The 13,906-nt window shown below is 36.3% G+C and overlaps 1 protein-coding gene across 1 annotated transcript; it reads left to right on the forward strand.

Annotated features, from left to right (window-relative positions):
- Positions 1–6,850: 6,850 nt before the first annotated feature.
- On the forward strand, positions 6,851–8,984 carry LOC131634781 (protein FAR1-RELATED SEQUENCE 5-like). Its single transcript, XM_058905406.1, has 4 exons — positions 6,851–7,446; positions 7,552–8,326; positions 8,516–8,596; positions 8,691–8,984. Exons 1-4 carry the CDS (start codon positions 6,851–6,853, stop codon positions 8,982–8,984), a joined length of 1,746 nt encoding a protein of 581 aa, XP_058761389.1.
- The last annotated feature ends 4,922 nt before the right edge of the window (positions 8,985–13,906 follow it).

Consider the following 13,906-nt stretch of genomic DNA (forward strand, 5'->3'; position numbering starts at 1 on the left):
CTGGATGAATACCCATAATTTTCTGGAATAATCATCTACTATGGATAGGAAATACCTTGCCCCAGAATGTGATGAACACCTTGCAGGCCCCCAAAGATCAGCATGGATGTAATCAAGGGATCCATGTGTTCTTGATTTGCCTTTGTTGAACTTCACTCTGCAAGATTTTCCAAGTACACAGGGTTCACAAAACTTCAGCTTTTCGACTTTGTCTCCACCAAGCAGATTTTGTTTCCCTAATTCGGCCAGACCCCTTTCACTGACATGGCCCAATCTCATGTGCCAGATTTCTGTCTTCGACAAAGGTTTCGTGGATACAACATTTGTCGAACCACTTACAACTTCAGCCTCAAGGGTATACAAGCCTTGTTTCTTCACGCCTCTCAAGACTTCCTTCGAACCCTTCATGACTCTTAGGATACTTTTCTCTCCTTGGAAAACATATCCTTTCTTGTCGAATTCACCAAGAGAAAGCAGATTTCTCTTCAAATCAGGAACATACCTGACTTCAGTCAACAACCTTATTGACTCATCATGGAGCTTGAATCTCACAGATCCAACACCTGCAATCTTGCAAGCCTTGTTGTTTCCCAGCAATACTGATCCACCATCTTGATCACATAATTCCTCGAACAAGTCTTTGTTTGGAGTCATGTGCCAAGTGCAACCTGAATCCATAATCCACTCCTTCTTAGAGTCACTGCTTGAAACCACAAGAACATCAGATGATTCGAAATCATCTTGAACAATGGCAGCGTTGCCATTATCCTTACCTCCATGATATTTCAAGCGTTCAGGGCACACCTTTCTTGTGTGACCCTCCTTCTTACAATGGTAGCATCGAATGCCAGATGCTTCGCCACTGTAAGTCTTCGACTGGCTTTTGCCTTTCTTCTTGTCGAACTTACCATCCTTTCGTAAGAGTTTTCCTTTAACGGCCAAACCTTCGCCAACAGTCGAAGGTTTATGCTCCTTTCGTTCATTCAAGTCCTTAGAGTACAAGGCTGATTGAACTTCTTCAAACGTCAGGGACTCCCTTCCATACAAGAGAGTTTCTTTGAAGTGAGCATGTGATCGAGGCAAAGAACACAATAGTAACAGCGCTTGATCTTCATCATCGATCTTTACATCAATATTTTCAAGATCAAGAATCAGCTTGTTGAACATATCCAACTGCTCAGCCAATACTTTGTCTTCAATCATCTTGAATGAATACAAAGCTTGCTTCAGGTAGAGTCGATTTACCAGCGATTTGGTCATATATAAACTTTCAAGTTTCACCCATAACCCTGATGCCGTCGTCTCCTTTGATACCTGCCGGAGAACCTTATCACCAAGGCTCAACAAAATTGCGCTGTGTGCTTTCTCGATCATATTCGTCTTCTCCGCTGCCGTCAATTCTGCATTCATGGCTGCCTCTCCCTTCAACGCTTCCAAACAACCCTGCTGAACCAGTAGGGCTTTCATCTTCAAGCGCCACAGACCGAAATCATTCACTCCGGTGAATTTTTCAATCTCATACTTTGTTGACGGCATCTTCTCCACGCTCACCGCACCAATTTGTTGTGAAAAACGATACCAATAACAAAGTATAATAGGGAATTAGGGAAGAGAATAAGAACACAAGAATTGGTTATAACTGCTATTCTTTTACTTTCTCTTAAAACAAGATTACAAGTTTACAAGAATAACAAATAACCTCTCTCACCCTAAATTAGGATTTGCAGCTTAGCAATGATGAGAGACTAGTATGCTATTTATAATAAAACCTAACATACTAACTAATGGGCTTTTTCCACAAGGCCCATTACACAAGCCAACTTAATAAACAAGCTAACTTAACAAATTAGGGTTTAAACACTAAAACCTAATTTAACATGCTAACAACCCTAGCATCTTCGACACAAGCATGTGAACAACCTTCGACATCATGCTTAACCCTGTCGAACCAAGAAGCTACCCTTCGGCCATACTAGAGTTCGATCCAATATCTCACATTTGTAGTAGTGGTAGTGCATCTGAGAGAATTAAATGAATGTCATAGATGCCTAAGTTAAATGTAATGAATTGGAGTGCATACGACATAAATTTTCATTCTATCAAAAATCAAAGGATGATTGTAGTACCTTACAAAATAGTAGGGTTATCGTTGAAGCTGAATCCATGTTCTTCTCTAGTTCTAAAGAAACAATCATGTACTATCATCTAGAGCATACTTTGGGGTCATTGAGGATATTGATTAAGTTAATTTTAAAGTTTTTTATTTAAGTGCAAGTGGATTAACAGTAGCATTGGTGTAGAAACTGTTGATTTAAGATTCACAGTGGTTGATCCTCGAATGGTAGCATATATGAACGAACCATTTATTATGGCATCCCAAGCAAAAAAAGCATTTTATGTCACTGATCTTTGAAACACTATATGATGAACTGATCAACAAGAAAAATATATTCTTGATAGTGTTGAAAATCAAGATTGAAATTTTGAGACCCTTTCTTTCGCAACACATGTAATTTTCTCATCTGAAAAAAATAATTCAAATGATGTGCATGCTATTTGTCATGATCATCAAGAGAGGATATGGGAAAACTAGTAAGTAAATATTTTATATGACTTAGTAATATATATTTATTAGTTATATATTTTCTAACTGTTTCTAATGCAAGTCAATCACAGGACAAACGAAGCCTCTTTAAACAAAGAGATTTAAAAATTCTTTACATAGATGTTCTATCAAACCATAATTGGCTTCATGATGATTCAATAAGATTGATACACCACTGACTTACACTTATGCATTAAACCTCTATAAGTGCGGTCTAACTTATGTGGCATACAAACAATGCAATAATGCATTAATTCGATAGCAAAATTTACAAATACTAGAAAATTAAAAAATATAAGGGAAGAAGAAAAGATACACATGGATATATAATGGGTTGACGTTCGTTCGCGCTTTGACTACTCCGTTCTCCAATGGTGTTAATAACCGCTAGAAAATAATCACGATCTTTTACTATTTTGATAAGTCTGATACAAGTATTTTGGTTACAACAAACTATCAAACGATAATTCTCTCTGTTGATGCAGACACTCAAAATGCTAACAAAGACAAAATTTATAAAGGACCTTGATCCAATAACCTTACTATCCACAATAATGTGCTCCAAGTATTCTAAATCCACCTGGTCCCATCAATTTCTTGTATGAACGGTTGCCATTAGCTAAGCGTTGATTGCACAAATCTCAACTTTGTATGCGGGTAATCTTTCTCCAACTCCACCAAAGATGGATAACTTCCACCTCTGCCTTACAGACAGTGATACTTGATCTCCCCAAAGTCTTCCTTGGAGTATAATGAAACTCTCTCCTTAATATATAATAATAAGGACCAACATGTATTCAAGAAATAATATATGCACCCATTACAAACAAAATAAATTCACACAAAAACATTAAATACCCTAATGCACCACTAGTCTCCCTCAACATTCAATCATTAGAGATGACGATTCTTAATAATGTAAAAAGACTAAGGATGAGGATGATGAACAATGCCAAAATATCTCACAAATAATCTAAAAGGCAAGGTGTTAGTCAAGGGATTAGATGAATGTGAACATACACAAGTTTCTCTCAAATTTCTGCTTAAATGGGTCTTGGTACTTGATTATTATCATGAGCTTGATTAATCATGAACAACACAACAAGATTAATCAACTCACTCTCTCTAATTCACTCAACACAATAATAAATTGCACAAGAACAAGATGCAATAAAAAGAGAAAATAAATATGACATGAATTCACATTCAAGAAGTTGTTCTGGTGAAGAAGAGAAATGTTAAAGGTGCTAAGAGTAATCACACTAAAAGAAGAGAAGTCAAATTGTATTTTTGTCTCAAAACTGGCTTTCATCGTTTTTGGTTTTTCACACACTTGTTGCTTTCACCAAAGAAACAACTATATAAATATTAGATGGAAAATTAGGTTTTGTGAAGTCATGATCCGAGTCAAGAGGAAATCATGATTCAAATCACAATATATCATGATTCAAATCATGTTAAGTTCTTGATCCGAATCAAGAAGAAAACATCCCAAATATGACTTCACTGAGGCATGTTCGACTCATGGTTACCACTTGATTTGAGTCACAAGAGCCTGTGATTCGAGTCAAGTTTATTGTATGATTCGAATCAAGCAGTCCAGTAGCAAATCCTAGATTTTCACAAGTTTGTGATTCGACTCACATTTAGTATATGATTCAAATTAAACACTCAACATCTTGATTTTAAGAGGTCTAACTTGTGATTCAAGCCATGTTTGATGAAACGAAAAAAAAAAGAAGACAACTTCATAGGCTAAAGAAGAAACATTATCAAGGAACAAACACTCTTTTTTTATTGAGTAATAAGGGGTTCTAATGGTACATAGTTACAATATCCAAAGTGATTACAATACGACTCAAATATGAATTAAGTGCAGACACTCGAATACAAATTGATAAGCAAATTTCAAATTCGCAAATAAGATTATATCGCATACAAACAAATTAGCGAAAATATCAAAACAAAGTAAGAGATACCATACAACAACGTGACTTCACTTTCATGTGATACAGATTAAAACAAAAATATAGAAAAATAATATAAAAAATAACAATGTTTTTCCCTCGGTTTAAGATAACCGGGGGTAGTAAGACTGGATCTATTACCTCAGTTTTTCATATAACCGAGGGAACAAGTGGGGCGCGCTATCCAATTGTTAAAATAATATAAATGCATTGGTTGAGGATCAAACCCATGATCAATAAGTCTTGCCCTTTGGTGTAATTTCACACAAGGGATAAAATTATACATTTTTTATGATGCTCTTCGTTACCTCGCATAAGAAACTAAAATTAATCTATATTTTTAATCGGAAAAATGTATTTTTTGTGGTAGTGAGTTATATCTTCTTATTCTTGTTATTGAATACAAGTTACTTCTTATAAATTTATTCACAATTTTTTAGATTATCAATATAAGAAAACTAATATAATGAAGAATAAATTTTGACAATTTGAGTAATGGAGTTTATATGGTTTTCATTTGTTAATTTATGCATTGGAATTCAATATGGGTTATAAGGTTTTTCCACGTCTCTGGCCGAAAAGGCAGGGAAACAGCTTTCCTTGCGGCAGAGCCTGACCTACAGACAGGAACTTTATAATTACCTCGAAAAACTTCCAAAGTCAAGGAAAAGACAAATTCTAGAAGATGAAATACGTGACCCCTCATTGCCACTACGTGAGCATGTGCCTATTCACTCATTATTGTATATTTATAAGAGAAATTCTATGGTGCAGTCACCTATTTGACTGCAGAGATGAAGTCACTGTCTGACCAATCAGAATTAAGCCCTAAGCCCTAATAGTGCCACATTGGACTGAAGCATTAAATGACCCTTATTGACACTTACTGTGGTAATTTTATAGTTTGTATATTGCAACTTAGTCCCTAACATATTAATATTGTTTTTAAAATGTAATGTTTATAGACAAAATCAATTAAATTAAAACAAATTAATCAACTCAACAAATTAATCAACTCATCTCCATCTCCCTCACTTCATCATCGTGAATAGAATTTGAAAAAAAAAATTCTTCATCATCTCATCTTGGCATTTTTTTCCCAACTGCAAACTCAACACAACAGTTATCGTCTCATCTTGGCATTTTTTCCTAACACTGCAAACTCAACACAACAGTAATCGTCCCATTCAAAGGTTCGTCAAACGTAACAGGACCAAAAATCTGTTTGTGTTCGTATTGAGCACGCTGCTGCAAAGGTAAATGAGAAAATGGTTGTTATATTTGTTTGAATAGTTAAGATTTACTGATTTAAAATTGGGAATTAGGGTTTAGGATTGGGAAATAAGGTTTATGATTGAATCTGTTTTATTTACATGGGTTTTATATTTGATGATTACCAAATTTCACTTTTGATGGGTACCTTTGAATCAGGTCGATTGATTTAATAAGGGAATAAGGAATTGTGATTGATGCTTGAAATTGTTTTTTGTACATGGGTTTCCTATTTGATGATTTGGAAATTTCAATTATGTTAAGTACCTTTGATTTGAATAGGAAATTAGGTACTGTGATTTATGTTGATTTTTGGTGTGTTAACAAATGTGTTAATTCAGGTTTACCATTGAAAACACCGACCATTATGATTCCAACGACTATCGATGCTGTGACAGTGGTACATCTGATTCTGAATCGGACAATGGTCAGGATGTCAGTAATTCGGTGTCTTGTGCGTACCAAGGTTCAAGTGATGGTGATGGCGATGGCGATGGTGGTAGTCACAATGGAGATTTTGTTGAATTTGATGCAGTTGTAGGTGATAGAACAGTGAAAATTGATGCCCTTACTGCTGATGAAATTCGTGCTATGGAATTTGGTACAGTTGATGAAGCTAATGTGTTTTATTTAAATATGCTAAATGTAAAGGGTTTTCCATTAGGAAAAGTGATGTTAGGAGAAGATCGACTGAGGGTGGACAAACAATTGTAATGAGGTAGTTTGTATTTAATAAACACGGTCTAAGAGATACAAAACACTTAAGGACGCTTGATAGAAAAAGAGAACACAGACCTACGACCCGCACTAATTGTCCCGCTAGGCTTCGTGTGCATTACAACCCCAGAAGGATAGTTATGTAGTGTCATGTTTTGAAGAGGCTCACAACCATGAATTAACACCATCTAGGTTTATCCACTTACACCCCATTTATCGTGATATTACTGAAGCAGATAGAGCTCAGATTGACGGTCTCCAGTCACATGGAATTAGAACTTGTCATATAATGGGGTACATGGTTGCTCAGAAGGGTGGATACAATCGTGTTGGGTTTACAAAGAAGGATCTGTACAATTATTTTGATAGTAAAATGCGTGCTACTATTAAATATGGTGACGTTGCCGCTGCTATAAATTATCTAAATGTGAAGTCATCTACTGATCCCATGTTATATGGTAAATATGCCGTAGGCATGGATGGACGAATGAAGTCTCTTTTTTGGGCTGATGGAAGCAGTAGATCTGACTATTTTTGTTTTGGCGATGTGATTGCGTTCGACACGACTTACAAGAAGAACAAATACAACTACCCATTGGTTATATTTTCAGGGTGTAACCACCACTCTCAGACAGTTATTTTTGGTGCTGCATTGGTGTCAGATGAAACGACAGAGACGTATAAGTGGTTGTTGGAGTGTTTTTTAGAGTGCATGGAAAATAAATACCCAGAAGCAGTTGTAACAGAAGGAGATGGGGCGATGAGGGAATCTATAAAACAGGTGTTTCTGGATGCGACACATCGTTTATGCGCTTGGCATTTGAACAAGAATGCGTTTGAGAATGTAAAGAACTCAGAATTTTTGAAAGATTTTCAAAAAGCCATGTACTCTAATTTTACAAAGGATCAATTTGAAGAGTTTTGGTCAAATATAATTAAAGAAAACGGACTTGAGGGAAATCCTTAGGTTGCAAAAACGTACGAGAACAGGTCACTATGGGCAACTACATATCTACATGAGAAGTTTTTTGGACGTATAAGAACTACGTCTCAATGTGAAGCCGTCAATGCAATCATCAAGAGTTATGTCAGGAAGAAAGGCTGCATTTTTGAATTTATGCACAATTTTGAGCAGGCTATGAGATCTTATAGAAATAATGAACTGATTGCCGATTTTAAATCAAAGTTTTCAGAACTTGTGATGACTACTCAACTGCGTGCCCTTGAGAGCCATGCTGCGAAAGTTTATACTACAGAGATTTTCAAGGAAGTCAGAAATGAAATAGTGAAGGCTGGATCATTGATTGTTAAGGAAAAGTTAATTCACAACGGATTTAAGACTTATCGATTTACAAAATATTGTTGTGATAACTATGACATAGAGGTTGTGTATGATGGTGAAACACTTCAATGTGAGTGTAGGTTATGGGATTCTCGTGGGATTCCATGTTCTCATATGTTTGGTGTCATGAAGGAAGAACATGTTAGTCTCATTCCCACCGGTTTGATTTTGTCGAGATGGACGAAGGATGCAAAAATTCAATACTTGAACATGAATTGTAATGGTTCTGATGATTCTATTATGATTGAGCAAGCTCGGTTTGGTGCATATTGTTCTGCATTTACTGCTTTTTGCAAAGAAGCTTCAAAAAAGGAAGGTGTTTATGGGGAAATAATGGGTGACATTCTGAAGTTACAAAAAAAGTATTGCAGTACGGACAATCCTATTTTGGCATCGAACTCAGCCGTAGGTGATCCAAAGATTGTGAATAGCAAAGGTGCTCCAAAGAAAAAAAAAGAATGACATAAAAGCTATTAGGCGATGTTCTAAATGCAACAGTAGAACTCATAATGCAAGCAGTTGTTCGGTAATTTCAAAAGCTATATTCTGTTTGTTTGAGTCAATTTGTTGCTCTTTTGATAAACATAGTAGTTTCTGTTGTATAATTTGCAGGTTGTGGAAAACGCGCCATCTGAACAAAATGTTGGTATGAAGTCGTGGTCAGTAACTGATTCATTCAGCCAAGTTGTGAAGGTATTATGTTTTTTTTAATACAAGCTCTGATATGCTGTATTAATTATAACGTGTTATTATCTGTATCAAAAGAATAATGTGTTTGTTAAAACAGAACAAGAATGGAAAAAGAGGTCGCATTGGTGAAAGTAGTGTGCAAAATAAATGTACAGAGCCACCGAACTCTCGTGGCGCTAATGTGACAGCGACTTCTCGCGCGGAAGTTGGAAGCACAAGCATACCCATGCCTGCAATGTATGGATTGCAACCCGTGTTGCCAGTGGTACAACCGGTGTTGCATCTAATGCACGTACAACCGTTAATCCCACTATATCCAACGACAGTTGCGGAAAATTCGGGTTCGTGTTTCGGTAGGCTACAACGACCGATGAACAATGGTGGTACTTGAACGAGCAAAGAAGTAGCTGTAATTTGACCAGGCATGAAATTGGAGGTGATTTTTAGTGGTATGACAAGGTTTAGGTTAGAATACATGCATCTATATAGGTTTTTTGTGTCCTAACATAATAGTTTGTAAGTTCAGTGGAGTCAAATCAACACTGATACAGTTTAATAGTTCTACTGTCAGTCACCAGCTTCCTCAACCAAGCGGAGTGGTTGTCATACGGATTACACATGTTGAATTGTATATATCCAACTCCAATTTGGTTTCTGGATGCGAACTCCCTTCAGCCAGTTGATAACCTCATTTTAAATGGATAAATGTCAGCATCCAACTCACATATTTGTGACTCCCCATTTGGACCAACCAGTTGTATGTTATCAAGGGCTGTATTTACCAAGTATTCTCCCATGGCATTAGGTAAAGTCTGTAATATAGTTGACACAAAATTCCAAATAATATTAGTTGAATCACAAAAAAACCAGAGTTAACAATAACAAAACTAATGAGTGGATTGAGAAACTAACCAAACATTGAGTGGTTGTGGGATCCTCTGACACGAAAACCTTGAATGCCACTGCTTTTCGGAGGGACCGAGTTTTTGTATGCCATGTAGGGAATGAGGCTGGAGTAATTTGTTCCATAATTGGAATGATGTGGAAAGCATTTCCTCCCAAGTACCTGAAGAAAATATGGTGATGACCTTGTAAGTTGTAAAACTCTCTTAAAGTCATCCAGCCATTGGTAATCCTTGGGGTTTCATCGTCGTTGTTGAATTCAACCCTTAGACGGAGACCATTGGCATCATATAGAACCCAATATTTTCCCAACTCAGCTCTGAACTCTTCGTAGAATTCAGGTTCAATCTCACCGTGTACCTATCAATGTATAGAAATAGAGCATGAGCATGATAGAACACATTCATAAATAACAAGTGTTGTCTTGAAAGCACAGAAAATCTGAACGCAATCAAGTTTTGGTTTGGAAGTACATAATCTTACTCATCAATGAACAAACAAACAAAACATAACCTTACTCACAATCCTAATTAACGATTTGTAATCGCCATTAAAATACAAACACTCTTCATAAACGTAAACAACAAACAAATTATCCAAAACAAACAAAGATTGCTTCATAAAAACCTAATCCACGAACAGACAAACCTAACATTAAAACTCACGAACCCTGAGCAACAATATGATCACGTCATGCACATGGAAACAATATTGCTGGGTATTTTATTAATAAAAAAACAATGACCGAAACCGATGAAACTTACCTCTCCTTTGGCATGCACGGTCATGAAATGGCTCCTCCCTGGTCTTTGAAGAAGTTCACGTATCGTCACCATCTTTGTTTGTGATGTTTTTCTTTTGTATGTTGTGGTAGATGGTGTGAACAGTGGATAACGGGAATAGATGGTCGGTTTGGAAGTGGAAAAAGATCGGATGCACGCGTGTTGATGAGGTCTAAGAGAATGAACAAGAAAGAGGTCTCAGAGATACAGAATGAAGAGTAAAAAAAATAGATGGATGGTATTACCTGAGTCGACGAAGCCATTATTTACATTTTTCCAACTTCCAAAGCAATTATTACGTTGCAGAGATATGATTTAGGTCAGCTAAACAATTTCCCTTTTTTTACTCAATACTGTTAATAACATAAAATTAATGCTTATACGTTTGGTAATATATTAGAGCATCCACATCCAAAGAATCCATATTTAAGTTATATTATACTTTGTAACAATGCATAACATTACTAAGTATTGTTTTTTAATGCTTAGTATATGTTGATATGTTTATATGTTTATAATAATTTACTACACATTATTAAAGTATAATAGTATTCTAAGATAATTTATAGAATTTTTTTAACAAAAAAAATTCACATAGAACATTAATTACTGAATAACCATAATAATAATTTTGACCAATAATATATTATTTTGACCTATAATAATAATAATAATAATCATAATAATAATAGTAATAATAATAATAATAAACTATATTAATATTAGTAAGAATAATAATAAAACACATAGTAATAATAACCATGTCAGGGATTCAACTGATGATGGTCAACTATGTGTTAACCATGTTACAGATGAACTGATGATGGTCAACTATGTGTTAACCATGTCAGGGATTCAACAGATGATGGTCAACTATGAGTTAACCATGTTACAGATGAACTGATGATGTTCAACTATGTGTTAACCATGTCAGGGATTCAACTGATGATGGTCGACTATCCGTGAAGCATGTTATAGATGATCTGATGATGGTCAACTATGTGTTAACCATGTTAGGGATTCAACTGATGATGGTCGACTATGTGTGAAGTGTGTTACAGATGATCTGATGATGGTTAACTATGTTTTAACCATGTCAGGGATTCAACATATGATGGTCAACTATGTGTTAACCATGTTACAGATGAACTGATGATGGTCAACTATGTGTTAACCATGTCAGGGATTGAACTGATGATGGTCGATTATGTGTGAAGCGTGTTACAGATGATCTGATGATGGTCAACTATGTGTTAACCATGTCAGGGATTCAACTAATGATGGTCGATTATGTTTGAAGCGTGTTACAGATGATCTGATGATGGTCAACTATGTGTTAACCATGTCAGGGATTCAACTGATGATGGTCGACTATGTGTGAAGCGTGTTACAGATGATCTGATGATGGCCAACTATATGTTAACCATGGCAGGGATTCAACTGATAATGGTCAAGTATGTGCTAACCATGTCAGGGATTCAACTGATGATGGTCAAGTATGTGTTAACCATGTCAAGGATTCAATAGATGATGGTCAACTATGTGTTAACCATGTTACAGATGAACTGATGATGGTCAACTATGTGTTAACCATGTCAGGGATTCAACTGATGATTGTCAAGTATGTGTTAACCATGTTACAGATGAACAGATGATGGTCAACTCTGTGTTAACCATGTCAGGGATTCAACTAATGATGGTCAACTATGTGTGAAGCGTGTTACAGATGATCTGATGAACTGATGAGGGTCAACTATGTGTTAACCATGTTAGAGATTCAACTGATGATGGTCGACTATGTGTGAAGCGTGTTACAGATGATTTGATGATGGTCAACTATATGTTAACCATGTTAGGGTTTCAACTGATCATGGTCGACTATGTGTGAAGCGTGTTAGTGATGATCAGATGATGGTCAACAATGTGTTAACCATGTCAGGGATTCAACTGATGATGGTCAAGTATGTGTTAACCATGTCAGGGATTCAACAGATGATGGTCAAGTATGTGTTAACCATGATACAAATGAACTGATGATAGTCAAATATGTGTTAACCATGTCAGGGATTCAACTGATGATGGTCAACTAAGTGTGAAGCGTGTTATAGATGAACTGATGATGGTCAACTATGTGTTAACCATGTTACATCTGAACTGATGATGGTCAACTATGTGTTAACCATGTCAGGGATTCAACTGATGATGGTCAATTATGTGTTATCCATGTTATAGATGAACTGATGATGGTCAACTATGTGTTAACCATGTCAGGGATTCAACTGATGATGGTCAAGTATGTGTAAACCATGTTACAGATGATCTGATTATGGTCAACTACGTGTTAATCATGTCAGGGTTCCAACTGATGATAGTCGACTATGTGTGAAGCTTGTTACAGATGATCTGATGATGGTCAACTATGTGTTAACCATGTTAGGGATTCAATCGATGATGGTCAAGTATGTGTTAACCATGTAAGGGATTCAACAGATGATGGTCAAGTATGTCTTAACCATGTTACAGATGAACTGATGATGGCCAACTATGTGTTAACCATGTCAGGGATTCAATTGAAGATGGTCAACTATATGTGAAGCGTGTGACAGATGAACTGATGATGGTCAACTATGTGTTAACCATGTTACAGATGAACTGATGATGGTCAACTATGTGTTAACCATGTCAAGGATTTAACTGATGATGGTCAAGTATGTGTTAACCGTGTTATAGATGAACTGATGATGGTCAACTATGTGTTAACCATGTCAGGGATTCAACTGATGATGGCCAACTATGTGTGAAGCGTGTTACAGATGAACTCATGATGGTCAACTATGTGTTAACCATGTTAAAAATGAACTGATAATGGTCAACTATGTGTTAACCATGTCAGGGATTCAATTGATGATGGTCAAGTATGTATAAACCGTGTTATAGATGATCTGATGATGGTCAACTATGTGTTAACCATGTCAGGGATTCAACTGATGATGGTCAAGTATGTGTTAACCATGTTACAGATGAACTGATGATGGTCAACTATGTGTTAACCATGTCAAGGATTCAACAGATGATGGTCAACTATGAGTTAACCATGTTACAGATGAACTGATGATGTTCAACTATGTGTTAACCATGTCAGGGATTCAACTGATGATGGTCGACTATGCGTGAAGCATGTTACAGATGATCTGATGATGGTCAACTATGTGTTAACCATGTTAGGGATTCAACTGATGATGGTCGACTATGTGTGAAGTGTGTTACAGATGATCTGATGATGTTCAACTATGTGTTAACCATGTCAGGGATTCAACTGATGATGGTCGACTATGCGTGAAGCATGTTACAGATGATCTGATGATGGTCAACTATGTGTTAACCATGTTAGGGATTCAACTGATGATGGTCGACTATGTGTGATGTGTGTTACAGATGATCTGATGATGGTTAACTATGTGTTAACCATGTCAGGGATTCAACAGATGATGGTCAACTATGTGTTAACCATGTTACAGATGAACTGATGATGGTCAACTATGTGTTAACCATGTCAGGGATTGAACTGATGATGGTCGATTATGTGTGAAGCGTGTTACAGATGATCTGATGATGGTCAACTATGTGT

Source organism: Vicia villosa, unplaced genomic scaffold, assembly GCF_029867415.1.
Source record: "Vicia villosa cultivar HV-30 ecotype Madison, WI unplaced genomic scaffold, Vvil1.0 ctg.001349F_1_1, whole genome shotgun sequence".
NCBI lineage: Eukaryota > Viridiplantae > Streptophyta > Magnoliopsida > Fabales > Fabaceae > Vicia > Vicia villosa.